This window comes from Aquarana catesbeiana, linkage group LG12 (genome assembly GCF_042186555.1).
Source record: "Aquarana catesbeiana isolate 2022-GZ linkage group LG12, ASM4218655v1, whole genome shotgun sequence".
NCBI classification, from domain to species: Eukaryota; Metazoa; Chordata; class Amphibia; order Anura; family Ranidae; genus Aquarana; species Aquarana catesbeiana.
In genome coordinates this window covers 166746931-166768227 of record NC_133335.1, presented here as the reverse complement: position 1 = coordinate 166768227, position 21297 = coordinate 166746931, and the positions used below count along the sequence as shown (strand labels likewise).

At 42.5% G+C, this 21297-nt stretch overlaps 1 protein-coding gene across 1 annotated transcript; it reads right to left on the bottom strand.

Annotated features, from left to right (window-relative positions):
• Positions 1–2490: 2490 nt before the first annotated feature.
• On the bottom strand, positions 2491–10119 carry LOC141113210 (armadillo repeat-containing protein 7-like). Its single transcript, XM_073606184.1, has 3 exons — positions 9934–10119; positions 4953–5096; positions 2491–2941 (listed from the first exon to the last, which is right to left on the bottom strand). Exons 1-3 carry the CDS (start codon positions 10016–10018, stop codon positions 2604–2606), a joined length of 567 nt encoding a protein of 188 aa, XP_073462285.1. The 5' UTR covers positions 10019–10119; the 3' UTR covers positions 2491–2603.
• Positions 10120–21297: the final 11178 nt, after the last annotated feature.

The window sequence follows — 21297 nt, the reverse complement described above, 5'->3', positions numbered from 1 at the left end:
GCTGCAGTGGTTGGATTGAAAGCAGCGCAGCCATTGGCTCGCGCTGCTGTCAATCACATCCGATGACGCGGCGCGCCGGGGGGCGGGGCCGAGTGATACAGCGAGCGGCTATAGCCGCCGGCTGTATCACGGGAGCGCGCCCGCAAGCACTCACCACCATGCGAGGGAGCTCGCATTAAGGTGGTAAATGCTTGCGGGGAGGAGCTGAAACAGCCGCCGAGGGACCCCAGAAGACCAGGTTCGGGGCCACTCTGTGCAGAACGAGCTGCACAGTGAAGGTAAGTATAACATGTTTGTTATTTTAAATAAAAAAAAAATTACCTTTACAACCCCTTTAATCGTCGTTTTTGCGGCGAAATTGGTCCCATAGGAATGAATGGGGAAATGTTCAAAACTAGATTGGGAGGTGACAAAAGCAGAAAAATCAGGACATGATTTCTAAACTGCCACCACTCCTCATTTTCAAGCCCACCTACACAAATCTTATATCAAAACGTTCAGCTATCCCTGCTGCCACTAAACATGTCCACGGCTAAGCCATAGTCCTGATAGTTTTCACAATATGACCATTTGTTTGTAACTCACGCCGTTCATTGACATTCATTGAAACTCTACTCTAGCCCCCTCCAAATTTGCAGGGCAATATCTAAACTGCGACTGTGCCTTCATTTTTAATATTTCAGAGACATACTATGCATCAAAATCTAGGTCTGGGTCTTGTGATTCTCACAATATAAAGATCTTCGCTGTAGGATTTATAGTTTTTAAAATACAACCGTTTGAAGTACTGCACAGTTATTACAACTATCATGATCCTGTGTATGTATTGAGCAGTGGTTGTGAAGCATAAACAGGGCATGAGCGTTGCCAGGAAACAGTGAATGTAAATACTGATTATCATCAAACAGATAGCACACCTTTACCTCCATTCTATGTCAAGATGCTGAGACCCCCCAAATGCATGTGGTCATACCTTCATCTGCTAGGCTTGATAAGGCTTGTAGACTACTGGTGGAGGTAAGAACACTTCACACAATTTCCCCAGAAATTGTAGCTTTTCTAGTTTCCTTTGCTGCTGTTTAGCATACAGCAGCAGAGGAAGAACGTGATTGGCTGGGAGCGATCGCGAGGGGGGGGGGCCACAAATGGATGGTCTCCCCCTCGCCTCTCATCACTCCCAGACCAAAGCCGACCGCCTCAGGCACCGGGGGGGTCCGATTGGACCCCCCGCCCGCGGGAGGCAGATCACGTACAGGTACGTGATACTGCCTGCCCGTGCCATTCTGCCGACGTACACTGGCGTGAGGCGGTCGGCAAGTGGTTAATGCATCCTACGCATCCTATTCACCTTAATACCCATTTTCTGGATATTTTTGTTGTTAATCTGTCTCTCACTGTTAAAATAAACCTACCATTAAAATTATAGACTGATCATTTCTTTGTCAGTGGGCAAATGTACAAAATCAGCGGGGGATCAAATAAATTTTTTCCCTTCACTGTACATCATTTACAAAGTCTGCAAGACTACAAAAGGGGTGTGTTAAAAACTCTAGCTGCTACGGGAAGTGTCTGTGGAAGGGACAGAGTCTATCAGCAGGTTATACAGTGTATACGCAGGACACAAAGGCAAAACTAAACCCAGAATATCAGGCGATCCGTAGTATGGTACAGAGCTATGATCCATGCTGGGATTGATCATTCCATCTAGTTCTAATGAAAAGAAAGTTGGAGTTCAGCTTTAAATTGTCACACATACGAACGTAAATGCATACGTTAGGGGCACCTACGCATGAAAATGTTGATTGCAATACATACACGTTTCATATTGCTGTGAGTGGGAGCTAAACTTCTCTGTAGGGCTAAACTGATGACCTATAGGGGGCTTTTAAAATGTCAGCCAATGAAAATATAGGGTACTAAAGTTTGTCACCATTTCACGGCCACACAAGGTTTAGCATGTTGGGTATCTATTTACTTGGTGCAACCTCATCTTTTATATGTTACCAAACATTGGGGAATTTATTGAATTTGTGAGCCTTAGAATGAACTTTTGTGGTAATATCGTGTGAAATTAAAAATTGGAATTACCACTATTTTGATCTCTAGGGTGTGTGCTTTCAGAAAACATATAATGTTGGTTGAACTGGATGAACTTGTGTTTTTTTTCAACCAGATTAACTGTTTTGGGGGTTTATGCAATCTTCAGGCCGCGCGCGCAAAAACAGCTCTGGCAGTAAAAGAAAAAAAGTAAAAGGGTTAAAAGAATGATTGCCTGGCTTTGCTCACTATTCTAAAATAGGGTACACCCCTTTTTTTCTACTTATGATGGAAACCAAATAATAGGATTTGCATGGAGTTTGTAGTTACCAATGCAATAGTTCTGTGTTTGAAACAGGAACAGTTCCCATGATCCTCCTGTATTGTGAGCGAGTCCAATGTAGCCTAAATTATAAAGCCGTAAAAAGCTGAAGTCTTTTGTGAAACAAAATGTGTCACCTAAGAAATTCAGATAATTTATTATTTACAATATGCTTTCTTTGTACACTCAAATATATAAAAAGTTTTGCACTACTTGCACATTATATGAAATCTCAGTCCCAGGGTCAGTCTTTGGGAAGGGGTATTCCCAGCACAGTGTGTTGGCTCAGAGACCTTGCTTCTTCCACTTGCTGTTCAGTGCAGTAATCCTCCAGAAAGATTTTAGCCAAATTGCTAAATCTACGATTGTCTGACAAAGAGAAGCGGACCATGCACTCTACAACAGGAGGAGTAATGATTTCAGCTCTAGAAGCAGTTGTACACAGGTACATGAGTGTTGTTATGGCAGAAAGAACAGTCTCTTCACGGCAGCTGGACAAACAGTTAATAATAAGGCTTAGACCTCCCGAGGACAATATGTGATTCTTCATGGATTTGTCCAGACACAGGTTACAGATGCCACCTTAAAAGGAAAGCAAAAAATATCAATTGGTTATAAAAAAAAGTTGTAGCTGGGCTGATAGGAAATGCTGTGATGGCACTTTAACCACTTAAGGACCGGAAGAATTTCCCCCTTAATGACCAGGCCAATTTTTTGCAATACGGCACTGCGTCGCTTTAACTGACAATTGCTCGTGGGACGCTGTACCCAAACAAAACTGACGTCCTTTTTTTCCCACAAATAGAGCTTTCTTTTGGTGGTATTTGATCACCTCTATGTTTTGTTTTTTTCACTATAAACAAATAAAGAGTGACAATTTGGAAAAAAAAAACAATATTTTATATACTTTTTACTGTAATAAATATCCCCAAAAAAAATAAAGAAAAAATATATTTCTTCATCAGTTTAGGCCAATATATATTCTACATATTTGTGGTAAAAATCGCAATAAGCGTAAATTGATTGGTTTGCGCAAAAGTTATAGCGTCTATAAAATAATGAACAGATTTATGGCATTTTATTATTTATTTTTTAAAAGTAACACTTTGACACATTTTTGGGGCCATTGACATTTATACAGCGATCAGTGCTATAAAAATGCACTGATTACTGTGTAAATGTCACTGGTAGGGAAGAGGTTAACACTAGGGGGCGATCAAGGGGTTAAATGTGTTCCCTCCTGTGTGTTTCTAATTGTATGGGGATGGGACTGACTAGAGGAGGAGACAGATAGCTGTTCCTAACTAGTTCTGGCTCGCTTGGCCAGCGGACATCACGGCCGCGCGGATCGGGTCCCCCGCCGTGCAGCGGGCTCGCGTGCTTGCTAGAGCTATTTAGAGGCCCGACATACAAATACAGCGATTTGCTTGAACGTGACGACCTGCCGCATTATAATGACAGCGGCTGGTCGGCAAGTGGTTAAAAACAGTGCAGAAGCATTGGGGTTGATTTACTAAAACTGTAGAGTACAAAATCTGGTGTAGCTGTGCATGGTAGCCAAACCGCTGCTAACTTCAGCTTGTTCAATTAAGCCTTGACAAAATAACCTGGAAGCTGATTGGTTTCTATGCAGAGCTGCACCTGATTTTACACTCTTTAGTTTTAGTAAATCTCACCCCATTGTGTGGCAGTGCCCTGCTATGGAGTGATTTACGTGTAGCAGAATCACAAGTCCAGGAACTGATCAATTCAATTACAGGGTTTTGCACTGGACAGCCAGCAGTTCTAGCACTGATCACGGCAGGGAGCTGATGAGTCTGGATATAGGTTTAAAACAGTGCTTGGACAAATAGCTGCTCTCACAAAGTTGTTTTAAACTCCAGGAAATGTAAAAGTTCTCCTTTGTAGTGGGGCTCAGCCTACACTTTGAAGGTTAATTCCTCATTTAGGTCTAGGGGGCATAGAAAAGATTTACTTACTTAATCGGTTTACTTTTTAACAATGTTATGTACAAGTTGATATTTACATGTTTATGGTTTGCAATATGCTGTCCATGTGTTTACTATACTCTATGTATCCACTGCTGCATGTTATTGCTGTGTGTTTTAGACAACAAACACATCCATAATACCTTGTTCCACTTGTTGAGTCCCATCATACACACCTCATCTAAAGTCCCAAAACCCCTCTCTATGTACCAAGTTTAGGGATGGAGATGCATGGCATCATGTGTCTCATTTATGTTCCCAAAACCCCCTCTTTTGTCTTAATTACTTAATCCTCTGCGGTGCCAGGCTGGTCCCCTCAGCGCCCTTCTCATCCAAGCTCCAGCAGTGTCAGATTCTAATGTCATCAGGGACCCGTGCAGGGACCACAGCCCTGCATTGGATGTGAGGATGCCAAGGGACAGTCCAACACCAGAACATGGGTGAGCACCGTCTGCCAGGGCAGAGGCAGATCAAATAAATAAAGGTGTTTACTTCCCCTAGACTAAATGAACCATTAAACATTGCAGTGTGGATGCAGCCCCACTGCAAGAGAAGATTTTCAAGTTTCCCACAGCTTTAAAATAGTACCTGGGACCAAAACGTACCTATTCCAAACTCCACCAGATTTTCATTGTCTTCAGTCAACATGTCCAGAAACAAATCTGGAACTTGCAGCTTCTGCAGGTCAGAGAAGTTCTTTGGGTCATAGGAGAAGTTTGCTAGGTTTGCCAGGACCTGTTCTTTGGCTTCTGTAGAACAAAAATAGAAGATATGAACTGCAAAGCAACAGACAAAACAGTAAAAGTAACTAAACCATGGTTGTTGAGATCTTCAAAAAAATATGAAGTGAAACTTTAGTTGGCATATTTAACTAAAACAGAATATAATAATGCAGAGGTCACCCTGAAGTCTCAGAGTGCCTGATCTGTCAGCTCCTGACCTTACATGTCTCACCTTCTGAGGGCGAAATGTAGGGAATAAGTAGGTTAAAAGGCAGAACTTCCATCCAAACTGGGATTGAGCCTGCCCTTCCTGCACTATACATACAGATAAAAAGACAAGCAATGAAAGGGCCAAAATAAGCAGTCTACAACTGAGCAGAATGCAGGAGGAGCATAGCTTCCAGTGCTCATGTGTAGAGAAGAGTTCCTGGAGGGACGCAATGTAATCAATTACCAGACATGACCTAAACATAATTTGAGTCAACAGGAAAGCGTTCTGACAATGGCGGAATGGTGTACTATGCTAAATGCTATCTTTAAATGCTAACGGAGATCCAGTCTTATAGGCTGCCATTCACCTCCATTTTAGCTGCCTTGCCACTTAAAACTTTATCGCTATCTAAGTCACTGCAAGTTTGCACAGCATATTTGCACATTGTGGCACATTTACCTAGCAAAGTAATCCCTTACGCTACAGTGCTCGTGGTGCCTTTCGTGACCAGCATTTCCATCTTCACTCAGTCTTCTTCCAGGTTTGGAGCCCTCAGCCATCTTGATAGGCCAGGATGACACGTGCGCACTTTCAAGTTACTACATCTCGGCATAGGATGGTGCTGAGACTGTACACTCAGCTGTGCATGTGTAGAAATAAAAAAAAAATGCTGGCAAGTAAGAAGCATTTATGATAGAAGAGACATACTGAGTCTCTTCTGTCATAAAGTGTCAGCCTTTTTTTTTTTTTTTTTTTTTTTTAAAACAGAGGTTACTTCAGTTTTAGGGCCGGTTCACCTGAAGTGCACAGGGATGTGGTTTGTGTTCCTGGAAATAATCTGAATGTGCTGAAATTGCACTGGATTGCACAAAAAGTAGTGCATGCACTTTTCAAAAACGCAGTGCACCAAATCATATGGTACTGCAATTCATGCAATCTGATGCAGGCAAACGCACTGCATTTCAGATCTGCGTTTGGGGTTTTGATAGGAATATATTGACAACCGCAGCAGAAACGCACATGAAACATGAGTTTCCCGCACAATGTTCTAGTGTGAATGAGCCCTAAAAGATCTGTATTGATGGGCTTGTGTGGAAGCCACTAATATGAGACACTTCTGTGATCATTTGGAATTCTTTGCCAGATTAATGTGACCTGCAGCTGACCTTCAATCTTACAACCCTATAGACTGGGAATGCAAAATCCCAATTAAGTGAATGAAAGCCGGATGGCAGATTCTAATATTGGTAGGCTACCAATTTTTGTTTGCACAATCCTTACTTTAAAGCAGGGGTGTCCAAACATTTTTCAAAGAGGGCCAGATTTGATGAAGTAAACATGCGTGAGGGCTGACCATTTTGCCTGACATTTTTGAACCATTAAAATTCGTTCTAAAGCCTTGTACACACGATCGGATTTTCCGCAGACAAAACCTCAGACTTTTGTCCGAAGGCGTGTGCCTGGATTTTGTTTTGCATACAAGCGGCAAGGAACTTTGGCCAACAAACACGAACGTAGTGACGTACTATGTGGTTTTTCAGCTCTTTAGTGCCACCCTTTGGGCTCCTTCTGCTAATTTCGTGTTAGTAGAAGTTTGAGTGTTGATTTGCGCTTTTCATTTTGCGCTTTTCAGTTCGTTTTGGCCGTTCGCCAACCAGACATGTTGCGGAATCGGAGGAGATAACATGTAATTTATTATTTGCCTTGGAGTTATTGCTTTGACCCAAGTCCAGTCCAGAAACAGGAGGAGGAGAATTTCTTGAACCAAAAATTGGTTGTTTTATTAATCGGGACCAATTATGTCATATGCCTTTGCTGCGGGAGCTCCAGGAGAATAATCCAGATGTTTTCGGAATTATCTCCGGATGACGGACCCCTGCTTTCACCAACTCTTGGCATTGTTGACCCCCTATATTAAGAAGCAGGACACATGCATGAGACCTTTATTTTATTTTTTGGTTGAATAATAATGATTTGATTTGTTATATTTTTGGATGCATAGAATGCACTTTTTGGTTAAGTTCTAATGGCAGATAGCATGTCTAATTTTATTTCTTTTATTAATGCACAATAAAAAAATTGTGTAGAATAATACTTGGCTATGTGTTTTACTTTAAATGACATTTTGGGAGTAGGCATTTACATATAAAAAAATACAATGTAATGTAAAATTGACAAGGGACACCAACATAGTTGTATCTTTGATATAAAACTCTACGGGATAATGGTGCTGTGGTAACTTGCCCAAGAAAAAAAAGCATAATAATATTATCCTTGATATCACTAGAAAAAAAAAAAGAGCCTTTGAAAATGTGTTTGTAATAACTCCATCAGTATCACCAGCAAAGCAGCTTCATTATTATCCCATTAAAGAAGAAGAGAATGTGCGCTGCATTTCGAGATTTCATAATTTGCCACGTCACGAATGTTAAGTCTCCATTACGAACGCTAGTTTACAAGACTAACCAATTCTGGCTCGTCCTTGCTTTCGAGCATGCGTGTTTGTACTTTGGACTTTTGTCCAAAGGACTTGTGTACACACGCTCGGAAAATCCGACAACAGACATTTGTCCGTGGAAAATTTTCAAACCTGCCATTCAACATTTGTCTGTGGAAAATCCGCCAACAATAGTCCGATGGAGCATACGTACGGTCTGATTTTCCGCCAACAGCCTGCCATCACACATTTCCTGTCGGAAAATCCGATCATGTGTACGAGGCTTAAGTGTGTTTGTCCGAGCACTAATATACTGCCCAACAAGAATTATCTTGCCTTTGTGGCTGTGTTTGGTGAACAGATGAGCTTAGGCTGGATTAACACCTTGTGTACTGTGCATTTTTCCAGGCGTTACTGCACTTCAAAGAAATGCGTGAACCGCACAGCATTGTGGGCCCATTCATTTTATATAGCACCCAATGGCACCTGTGTACTAGTGCTCCAAAACACAGATGTGAGATGTGGTGCACTAGAAAAAAATGCTCTATTTCACACAGGAATTTACACACGCTACAAATCCTAGCGACAAGAATCTGTGGATTCCTGCATCTGGGAATGACAGCTGTGTGCAGATAGCTCTGGCCGCTGAGCCCGCACAGTGCAATGACAGACTAGACCAGGGGCGGACTGACAACTCATGGGGCCCCCGGGCAATAGGAGATTATGTGGCCCCCGGGCAATCAGAGATTATGGGGCCACACAGTATACAATCACACAGTATACACAGACAGATGTAAAAAAAAAAAACACAGATTTATACATACTGTCCCTGGTTTTACTGAGGCTGGCAACCCTGATGGGGCCCCCTAGTGGCCCAGGGCCCTCAGGCAGTGCCCGAGTGGCTCAATGGTCAGTCTGCCCCTGGGCTAGACACACACGTATATAGAGCCTAGCAGGTCTGCTGGGGTACTTTTTCAGCCCGTTCAAAAACAGATGGACAGGTATAAAATTATTAGCGTGTAATCAGTGGCGGTGGAGCAGACTGAGGTCATTCTGCACCTGCACTGCATATACATTGTTAATTTTTACATGTAGGCCCTGAAGTCACTAAGCAGCAGTCCATTTGCGCAGTATGTATGTGTACGTTCACATAAATCTTTATATACATACAGCATAAAATGTGGTCAAAAACAAAACAGAACGCAAATGTTTCTAGTTTTGGCTTCCATAGGTAAAGTAGTAGTGAGGTTGTTCCAACACAAGCATATTTTCTGATTAGCACATCATGGACCTGTGGGTGGGCGTAACCTCCTCATTTCTATGTTATTCAGTAGAGGAGGGATGGGCAAGGGCTGTGGGTTCAAACTGACTGGAAGATACCAGGTTAGCTCGCCATAAAATATACCACCAGCTGCCACTGCATCTGAAGCCGCACAATTTCAAAGCAGCATGTCCATGCGACTTTGGGTACAACTTGAAAGACATCTGTGCGGCTTCATGCACAGATGTTTATTGAAGTCCCACCTGAAATCGGCAAAAGTAACGCAGGAACTACTTTTGCAAAGTCGGTGTGGCACCAATTGGAACAGTGCCATTGCTGGCAATAGGCTGCGACTTACAATTTGACCAGTGGCGGTCCGTAATGCAGGACACATTCATAAGTCCCTATAAATGAGTCCGGCCCCCTAATCTAAAAGCGGCGAGCCAGACATATGGATTGCAATGGGGTTTGTTTTTTTTAAGCATGTGATTAGAACCAAAGGCTCTAATAGGCTTCAAAAAAGGGGTGCAGAGCATACCCACATGTGTGACAATAGCGAATGAATATTCGCTATTGTCTTCCTGATTCTGCTCCCGGCCAATCAGGAAGCAGGTCCTGAGACCCGTCACCCGACTGGACGAACGGAGAGGAGATCTGGTTGACGCAGGGAGGAGAGGCAGTGGGGTAAGTGCGGGGCCGACCAACGAGGGGGCAGGAGGCGGGTGTTCCCCCCACCAACTGGGGTTGCCCCCCCCCAAAAAAAAGATATACCACCAGCCACCACTGGATTTGAAACCGTGAACGAGGGCTTATACTATATCAACCTAACACAATTTTTGTGAAGATGTGATAACATAAAAGCAGCCAGCATGGGCCCTGTAACCATTCATACACAGGCTCCCAGTCAGTGTGTGCAGCATTCAGGGGCCCCGGGACCAGACAAGCCCCCCCTCACCTATACTGTCCGTATCCTGGAACTCTGTGACCAGAGCCTGCAGGTACTGGAACCGCTCCGCGCCTGCGCACTGACCGCCATTCATCCTCCTGTCCTCCCCCGACGTTCACACAACCAAGAGATCCCGACGTCCAGGAGGTGACGTCAATGGACTGGCGGAAGAAGCTCTCACGCATGAGCAGAGTACTGGCTGTGAGTCGTGTGACAATATAGTTACAGTTAGGGGTGTCATGGCTAGTGCAGCATGTCAGACTGTCAGCGTGTTTTGTTCTGAATCCTTTATGTGAAATGTCTTTTGCGGTGTCCTGCCAAAACCTCCAACCTATCAAAAAGTCCAAGGTGTACGTACGTACCAGTCTGCGTGCTGACCGTTGGGTGTGATTATCTGTTAGACAATGCCGCCACCTAGTGTCACGTGCGAGAAGTACAGCCAGCGTATCAAAATGTGGAGCTAGCTGGGTGCTTCTGAGGTGTCCCTTCTCTACATTTTACCAAAAAAGTATAGAGGATGAAGAGTGGTCAATAAAAATCATGATTTTATCCACACACTGAATTCTTTTTGTTTGTATTTGAGGTTTTATTAGGACTTCTGGATTTCAAATTGCTGTTTGTGCTTCCATTGTGGAGATTCCCCCAACTTCCTGCTTAGGTGACACTAGGATAGGAATTAAAGTAACAGACATGCAATGCCAATTAAAAAAAAAAAAAACGTTTTCTTTTAAGTAGTATTAAAAAAGGATAACTCCTTACCCACCACCCTTCCTCCTCCAGCAGTTTTTTTTTGCTGTCTGTGTCCCCTTTGAAGACTTCCCCTCACTTCCTGTCTTGGTCATAATGTTGTCACTTGGGCAAAAAGCATAAGGGAATCTCCTCCGTGAGGCAGAGAAAGCAATAAAATCCTGACAGGTATGCTTACCTTCCCCCATATTAATAATACGTTTTGCCTAAAGTTCTGCTTTAATGTAGAAATGGCCATAAAAAAATTGCTAGCATAGGACTGAAATTAAAATGTTCACACCTATGCAAGGGCATTGCATTTAGGACAGTCCTTTCATTTCAAACACGAAAAGTTGGCAACAAGGTAAAAGTGAAAATATTCTTCTTCTTTATTAATAAAAATGTTTTATAAGACAAGCAACACTAACGCTTTCCGGCTACGAAGACCTTAATCATAGATAGTATCTTTCATTTCAAAGGGCTGCCCTATGTGCAAAGATCGCGCAGAAGAGCCATGACCCTTTTTCGCTCCACACCGAAATGCATTTTACTTTGTGTATCGGCAAGGTGTGTTGGGATGTCATTAAGAATTAATGGCATTGCCGCATGCCTGAAAAAGGAAAGTGTGATATTTGTGTGTTGCAGGAATGTGTGACTTTAAAAATAGAGAGTACAAAGTAGCTGCATACGCAGATGACTTATTGTTCTTCTTAACGAAACCGACTATAACACTCCCCAACCTGTTACAAGAATTCGCACACTACGGATTTTTATCCAATCTAAAAATTAATTACACAAAGTCAGAGGCTCTGAACCTCTCCCTTCCAGACAGTGTACTCAAATTAACACAGGCGAATTCAACATTTAACTGGGACAGGACCAAACTAAAATATCTAGGAATTTGGCTTACACCATCCCTAAAAATGGAATATGAGAGAAATTTTGTGACCTTTCTAAAAAATTGTGCGAAAGATCTAACAGCTTGGAATGAGAACTATTTCTCTTGGTTCGGCAGAGCAGCCATAGTAAAAATGGTCATACTACCCAAATTTTTATATCTGACCCGCACACTACCGATAGAGATACCTCAGAAATTTTTCAACGAACTTAATACAATGGTCACGAGATTTCTCTGGCAACATAAAAAACCCAGAATCAAACTAGGCACCCTGGTCAAACCCAAAGATCTAGGAGGAATCCAATTCCCGAACTTCCGCAGTTACTACCAGGCCTCACACATAACCAGAATCATAGACTGGCATTGCCATGAGTCGGAGAAAGACTGGGTATCACTAGAGTCAACGCTTGCCACGCTGCCGCTTAAATACCTGCCATGGTCCTCTATCAAAACGTTACCTCATGTTGTTAGGTTGCACCCGATCACTGGTACCACACTGAAGATCATTACAGGCCTAGCTAAACAAAAAAAGCTGACCACAACACCCAGCCCTCTAACGCCCCTGACAGATAATCCAGACTTTGCCCCAGGCCTACATAACCTGACTCTTAAGACGATTCCAGAGGGGGATCCCTTGCTGGCCGGAGACTGCTATAATGAAAACAAACTCAGAGATTGGTCGTCTTTTAAGACAGACATAAACCGACCCCAACTGAAACTCTGGACATATTTCCAACTAAGAAGCTATTTAGGTAACATTAAAGAACCTCAAACACTATATAGACCCCTGACGGCTTTGGAGTCGGCGTGTCGGGAGGGAACTCCAATTAAAAAGGCCACTTCTGTTGCATATGAGTGGCTGAATCGCTCGGGGACTGAGATATCGGACGGGCACAGGAGGAGATGGTCGGAAGAACTTGAATTGGAGATCTCAGACAAACAATGGAGGTACGTGGCTGCCCTAGCACATAAATGTTCCATAAGCACAAAACTGCAAGAGACAAATTACAAACTTCTGACCCATTGGTACAGCACTCCTGACAAAATACACAAATGGGATACACAAAAACCAGACACTTGCTGGAGATGTCTCTCCGAAAAAGGCACACTAGCCCACATCTGGTGGCATTGTCACAAAATTGAACCATTCTGGAATGAAGTTAGGGTTTTAATTAAAAAAATTACAGAAACCAGAGTAGAACTGACCCCAGCATGTTGTCTACTACACTTGTCCAATACCTCTTTTAAACGCTACAAACGCTCGTTGACGATTCACCTCCTCAATGCAGCCAAATCTCAAATACCTCTGCACTGGCTCTCTACATCTACTCCAACTGTTAGGGATTGGCTGTCGAGAGTCAGTGAAATCCACGAAATGGAAGACGTACTGGCTCAAGACAAAGGCCATATCGAACGATTCCACAAAACATGGCAACCCTGGTTGCTTTTCAAATACTCTGTAGAATTCCCTTCCTGAACTAGGTTTGGGAGGGACCTCGCGGTCTGGGCGGGTGCCCTGCCTCTGTATTCTATTTCTGCCCTTCACATCATTATTTCCTTTACTTTTTCTTACTTCTTTTTCTACATCTAACTTCTTACCACTTTATGGTTGATCTATAGCCTATGTTCTCACTGGTATATATCTTGGAAATCCGTACTTCTCTTATAGACGTGAGTTAGATTGTCTCAGAGAATCATAGAGACCACACTTCTGCCTGTTCTCAACAATAAACAATCTGAACAACTGATAAGAAATGTTTGTCGCAATGGCTTACGAATGCGTAGATAGAAATATTATATTGTATTTTTTACAGTCACAAAGTCAGCTTAGTGGAAATAACCTCAGTGATGCGGTGTCTGTTAAACATTTAGACTTCTACACGAGTTTCACACTAACTGTTTATTTTGTAAAAAGACGGAAAGTACGCAGTTGCATCTGCAAAATTTGCAATATACAGTGTATTCTTTTGTTGCTATTCTTTTTTTTTTCAATAAACTTGAAATGATATTAAAAAAAAAAAAAGAGACACAGAAGAAGAAAAAAGAGAACTACAACAAAAATAAATAAATAAATAAATTGAAAAGAAAAAAAAAAAAAAAAAAAAAATCAAAAATCAAAAATTAATATTAATATTATGCCTCATCATACCGTCCACCCCCCCCCCCCCCGCTAGAAACTTTATTTAAGGATTCTGCTCCCTGTATGTAATATAAGGAGTCCAGATTTCCCGATACCTGTCTTCTTGCTCTCTCAGCGTCATGGTAAGATTTTCCATTTGTTGGATCTCTGCTATTCTGCTAATCCATTGTATTTTGGTCGGAGCTACCGTACTTTTCCAGAGTGCCGGGATACAAGCTTTTGCTGCTGTAAGCAGGTGCCTTAAGAGAGATTTGTTATATTTATCAATAGGTAACGGAATATCATGCAGCAAAAAAGCTGCAGGGTTTTCACCAAGAGACACACCTGTAATTTCTTTAACTGTTTCAGAGACCATTTTCCAAAATTCTTTCAGTCCACTACATTCCCAGAATATGTGTAACATGGTGCCCTCCGCACCCTGGCAGCGCCAACATAAATTGGATATTTGTGGAAATATCCGATTCAGTACTTCCGGGGTTCTATACCACCTGGTCAAGATTTTATACCCCCCTTCTTGATATCTGGTTGCCATTGACGCCTTGTGCGTAAACATAAAGATCTTATTTTTCTGTGTCTCGGAGAACCTAACCCCGAGGTCCCTCTCCCATGCTTGTATAAAAGCCAACTCTTGTGGGGCTTCTAACTCCGTCAACAATGCATACATAAAAGAGAGTGAATGTCTCAATGTTTCACCTTTTAGGCATATCTGTTCAAACCTAGATGGATTACGTACCATTGGCACTCGTTGCTTAATTAATCGAAGGAAGGCATTAAGCTGTATTTGCCTAAATGGATCTAGGTCAGATGAGAACACCCGTTCAATCTCCCCCTTAGTCATCACATGATTGTCAATTGAAAAATGTATGATCCTGCTAATGCCTCTTCTCCTCAAATCCCTGAAACCTTGGTCTATAAGACCTGGCTTAAAAGCCGATGTGCCCAGGATTGGTATCATGGGACTTGGATGAGTCGACATCTTAGTTTTCTTAAATATCTTTTTGATGGATTGGAGTGTAGCACCCGCAATGGGGTGTCTTCTCGCCGCCTGTGGTATCTCTACCTCCCAAAGCCATGCTAATCCCTCCAGGGGTATATCGATCGTTGCTTGCTCCATATGTATCCAAGGCTTTTCCTTATGTAGTACACACCAATCCGCTACCCGTGCTAGATGTGATGCTTCATAATAACCCACCGGGTCCGGAAATCCCACCCCTCCTCTCTCCTTTGGTAATGACAGAATATCTCTACGTAGTCTCGCTGTTTTGCCCGCCCATATGAACCTCACAAATCTTGATCTCAGGTCCCTCAGAAACCCTGAGGGGAGCTTTATAGGTAGGGTCTGGAATAAGTATAACAATCTCGGCATTACATTCATTTTGATGATGTTAATCCTACCAAACCACGTGAAGACTTCTTTGTCCCACCGCTGAAAATCCAGTTTAATCTGTCGTATCAATGGGGCAAAGTTGAGTTCAAACACTCTTTTAAGCTTATTCGGTATTTTAGTCCCTAGATAGCATATATGTGAATTCGTCCATCTAAAAGCAAAGTGATCCGAAAGCTGATGTTGTAACGCAGTATTCACTTCCACACCCATCGCTTCAGACTTACTATAGTTGACCTTGAAATTGGATACCCCTCCATATATGCGTAACTCAGATAATAAAGATGGTAGGGATACAACTGGAGAGGTTATGAAGAATAGCAAGTCATCCGCATATGCGGCCAATTTATGTTCTTCCCCTTTTATTGAAATGCCCCTAATATCTGGGTTGGCCCGTATTGTTCTCAAAAAGGGTTCAAGTGTGAGGATAAATATGATAGGAGAGAGTGGACATCCCTGCCGCGTTCCATTATTTATAGCGAATGATTCAGACATTGTATCATTAATCTTCACCCTTGCTTTAGGATATGAGTACAGACTAGAAATCCAGTTCTGCATCCCGCTTTTCAATCCTATATGCTGTAATGTGGCTCTCAGGAATGTCCAGTCTACCCTATCAAATGCTTTTTCTGCATCAGTAGATATAAGCACTAGGGGTTTTTGATAATATTGAGATATGTATATGGCATTTAGAACCCTTTGCGTGTTTTCTTTACCCTCTCTATTAGGGGTAAACCCTACTTGATCCTGATGCACTAGAGCGGGGATGTATGTCACTAATCTATTAGCGAGTATTTTTGTAAAGATCTTGAGGTCTACATTTAGCAATGAGATTGGAGATAGCTAGCACATAGGGCAGGGTCCTTTCCCTCCTTCGGAATTACTGTTATGTGGGCCATTAATGTTTCCATGGGCATCGTTTGCCCATCACGTATTGAGTTAAAAGCAGCTAGAAATTGAGGTGCCAGTTTTTCCGAGAAGGTCTTATAATACAGCAAGGTGTACCCATCAGGACCTGGGGCCTTACCTGGCTTCAGCGATTTCAGGGCTTCTGAAAATTCTTCTATTGTAATTGGGCCATCTATGTCTCCTGCTCCTTCTTCAGGTATCTTAGGCATTCCTGAAGCCAATATGTATTCTTTTGCCGACTCCCATCTATCAGATGTTCTTGAAGTAGGCATTTGGCCCTCTATCTGATATAGGTTGGCATAATAATCCCTAAATGCCTTCGCAATTGCCTGTGAGGAGCTGACTAACGTATCTCCCTGGGTTTTAATACGCTCAATATGATTCCGAGCTCTTGTCTCTCTGAGCGCATTTGCTAGCACCCTGCTAGGCTTATTTCCGTATTCATAGTATACACGTCTACACCGGGCCAGCTTAGCTTTTGCTTTATCTATTAATAATAGATTTAATTCACCTCGTAAACCCGAAAGTTTCTCCTCCGTCTGTTGTGCATGAGATTTCTTGTGCGCTTGTTCGAGTATACGGATTTCTCCAAGCAGGGTGTCCAGCTTAGCGCCAAGAGAGCGTTTCCTATGAGCTCCTAAAGATATGAGGATTCCCCTAATGTAACATTTATGCGCCTCCCATCTGCAAAATGGGGTTGTTTCCCCTGATTTATTGTTTATAAAGAAGGATTCCACTTCCTGAGCTATCTGATTCTCATACTCTGGTTCCTTCAGGAGTGTCTCATTCATCTTCCAGTTCCATTCCCGGGGGCTTATATCACCCCATTCTAAAACACAATTGGTTGGTGCGTGGTGCGACAATGTGAATGAGCCTATGGAAGCCTCCAATATACACGACAGTGCATTCTGCGATAGAAAAACATAGTCAATTCTAGTATATGTCTTGTGTTTAGCTGAAAAAAAAGTATAATCTCTGTCGTGTGCATGGAGGGTCCTCCAAGTGTCCATTAATTGCAAATCTTGTAGCAATCTCTTTGCTCTGCGCAGTTTTATATAAGATAAATGAGACACTCCCTTTGAGACATCCAGAGCCGGATCCAATGCCATGTTTAGATCCCCTCCCACCATCAGGATCCCTTCTTTATTTTGATGTACCAAATTCAGATACGTCTCAAGAGCTGAGACTTGATCCTCATTTGGTAGATACAGGTTTACTAACGTAACCTTTTGTTCACATAGAAATCCTTTTACAATAAGAAGACGACCTGCCTCGTCCGTAATTATCTTTGATTCTTTCCATGGTATCTGATTCGAAATCAAAATTGAAACCCCATTCGCCTTTGCGGTCTGGGAGGCACCATGGTACACTGTAGGAAACCTGCGGTTCCCCAATTTTGGAGTTTTATCATTTCTAAAATGTGTCTCTTGTAAGAAAATGATTTGGGATTTCATCCTCCTCAGTTCAGTTAACAATCTGGTGCGTTTCTCTGGACTATTTAGCCCCTTCACATTATAGGAGGTCAGAGTTATCCTAGTCATTTTACCCCTTAATTCTAGCAAGTCACCAGTGTAAGGGGAATACGGGGGACGGTACAATAAGGCAACCCTACCCCAAAAAAAAAAAAAAAAAAAAAAAAAGCTGTTTCTCAGGATCTGCCAAGTTGTCCAAGCCCCTGAGTAATTTATAATCTAAGCTATAGCTGGCTTTATGCAACTGCAAGGCTGCCTGCTATTTGCTTAGTAAAAGAAATTAAAAAGTTAAACGCCTCCGACTTCCCTCCACTTGGAGGAGAGGCGTATAAATTTGGGGAGAGTGAATAAGCCCGGCAGAGATCAGAGCAGTAGTATCTATCCACATGCACCCTATATCTGCTTGCAACCCCGTGTAAATATCACATTCCTTCACTTATCCATTTAGGCCCCTTGCCGGTTGGCCCCCTTACCCATTGTTTGCTCATAACCAACAGACGGATTCCATCATCCCCCCATTATATATTCATACTTTACTGAAAATCCTATCACACATTTTTTCCTTTCTTTTTCCTCTCTTCTTCCCCCCCTCTTCTTTTCCCCTCCCCTTCATCTCCCAATAATACATATTAGGGTGATTTCCCAGGCCCACAAGGAAAAAACAAAAAACAAAAAAAAAAACAAAAAACAAAAAAAAAAACAAAAAAACAAAAAACAAAACCAAAAGCAGGAACCAAAGATACCCCATCCGACCTCTATTATTAGACATTGGCGAGACGGCAAGTATTCAAACTATCTAAACCCCTACTTCTTCCAGTTCATACAGGTTTTCTTAAATGTGGGATTTTCTTCCCAAACCAGGATATTAAAACATACTATTCTACCAATGAGGGAGCAAGTGTACTGAATACCTTCCTAGGAGGATACCCCCTCCCCCCTATTTTACCCCTTGACCCCAGTGGCGGTGCATCAAGTGCTATACTCTCGTATTCTACCCATCGTGGAACTAACTCACAGCAAACATGAAAAAAAAAAAAAAAAAAGACAAAAAGCCACACAAAACAAGAAAAAACACTACTCTCTATCGTGTGCAACCACTACCTTATATAAGACGTCCGTCACTGCTCACATATTCCTATGCTGACAGACGTAGCAAAAGTTCTTGCTTATCAATCGTGAATTGTGATATATGATATGTGATATGTGTTATTTATTATTAGTCTTCTACTCCATTCGGGCTACCATTACCGAGACTACAACCAACCAATACATAAACCCCTCCCCCACCCCTCCCATTCTTACATTCCCCTCCTACCAGTACCTTCTAAGTTCTACATGTACCCCTCCCCCATCTTCCCCCTCCGAGGCTACACCCTGGTTCTCTGTTGCCCATCCTATCGCAAAGGACCCATTAAATTTCTACTCCCCTTTAAGGAGGGGAGAAGAAAAAAAAAAAAAAAAAATCTTCCCCTTCTCCTCCCTCCCTCCCTCCTCTCCCCCCCCTCTCCTCCTCCTCTCTCCTCCCCTCCCTTTTCACCCTAAAACAAAAACGTACCCCCCACCCCCACAAAAGTTCATATAGTTCATAAGTTCATAAGTTCAAAAGTTCATATAACTCATAAGTATATACGTAGATAAATCCCCATACATGATTTTATCAACCAAACTATGACCCTCTCACAAATTTCCATAAATCTCTGGTAAACCAATGAAGGGGAAGGGAGGAGGGGGAGAAAAAGAGGGAAAAAAAAAAAAAAAAAGGGACTCCCCTCGCCATACTGAAAAAGATATGTGAGTGGGGGATGTGGGAGGGAGAAAAAAATAAAAAATAAAAAAATCTTCCCCTTCTCCTCCCTCCCTCCTCTCCCCCCCTCTCCTCCTCTCCCCCCCTCTCCTCCTCCTCTCTCCTCCCCTCCCTTTTCACCCTAAAACAAAAACGTACCCCCCACCCCCACAAAAGTTCATATAGTTCATAAGTTCATAAGTTCAAAAGTTCATATAACTCATAAGTATATACGTAGATAAATCCCCATACATGATTTTATCAACCACACTATGACCCTCTCACAAATTTCCATAAACCTCTGGTAAACCAATGAAGGGGAAGGGAGGAGGGGGAGAAAAAGAGGGAAAAAAAAAAAAAAAGGGACTCCCCTCGCTATACTGAAAAAGATATGTGAGTGGGGGATGTGGGAGGGAGAAAAAAAAAAAAAAAGGGGGGGGAATCCCCATTCCATGTATACAGAGCATACTTCCTACACCATACGTCGACCCTCCCCCACCCTCCTCCCAAAAAAAAAAAAAAAAAAATCAAGAACAAAAATGTTTTCCCTTCGTGGGATCATCTAATTCTCTATCTGTTCATTTCTTATTCCTGTGGTGGGTTGCGACCCCATGTATGCTGCGTTTTCCCTTAATCCCGTCTGTTTCTCTCCCGCTGCCATTGCAGCTGTTGGATGGGTTGCTCTATTAGTGTTGGTAATTCTGTCCAATTAGGGACCTCAATGGCCTCTACACCCAAAAAATGAAAAAGGTCTGGAAGTTGTGCAGGGTCTCTTAAATTGAAGCTTCGCCCCCCTTTTTTAACTATTACTGCAAGTGGGTAACCCCATCTGTATGTGGCACCTTTACAGAGTAGATAGTCCAGAAGGGGCTTTAAAATGCGCCTCCTGATTTTGGTTTGTCTACACAGGTCTGGATATATTTGTATTTCAGCCCCCTCATACTTCACTGTTCCCTCTTGCCATGCAGCTCTGAGTATGTTCTCTTTTATCCTGAAAAAGTGTACTCTACACAGGACATCCCGTGGATTAGTCTGTGCCGGGTTACGAGTCGTGGGAACTTTATGTACGCGATCAAGCTCAATAGGAGTATTCGGGGGGTTCTTCAACACTTGATTTAAAATGGCCATCACTGTATCTCTTAGAGCGGGTCCCTCGATATCCTCCGGGACCCCCTTAATCCGAATATTATTCCTCCTACTTCTATTTTCTGATTCCTCAGACTGCAGTTGTAGCATAACCAATCGCTGGTGTTGCTTTTGCAATTTTTCTTCAATCATCTCTAACCGTGTATCTGATGTGCCTTGCAGCTTTTCAAGATTGTGCACTCTGTCATCTACGCCACTACTTTGGCACGCACCTCCTCCATCTCCTCCCTTAGTGCCCCCGTTATACTGACCAGGAGTTTTTGGATGTCATCTTTAGTAGGGAGAGCTTGAATAAGCTGTCTAATGTCCGGCTCTATCCCCTGCTCCTGTGTCTGTGTATTATATGCAGTATACGAGCATACCTGAACCTCTTCATTTATAGCTGTATGAGTTGCTGACGAGGGCTCCGCATCAACTGCTCCCATCGGTGTAGACGATCCACCCCTCTGTAGCAAAGCAGCAGCTGGTGCCTGTAGTGATACCTCCGACAACGGCTCTTTTGTCAGAGCCATACTGACACTGGCGTCCGCTGGCTGTTCCAGATCTCTCTTCACCGTCAGGTAGCGGGTAATGTACGAGTGTTTGGGAGTGTACGGCACTCCTGCACTCCTACCCCGCCTCGACATGTACTGGGTCTGGTGACTGATAGCCGGTCTGCTGGAGGGTGCGCTGTGATACCGCTATGCTCCGGTCTACATCGCTCTCACGCTGCCATGCTTAGACCACTCCCCCCGGAACACGGAAGTGAATTTTTTTTTATTTTTTTTTACAAATTTTTTTTTCAAAAATTTTTTTTCAAAAATATTTTTTTTAAATGATTTTTTTTTCAAATTTTTTTTTTTTTCAAAAATTTTTTTTTCAAAATTTAAAAAAAAAAATTATTATTTTTTTTTTAATATTTTTTTTTCAAAAATG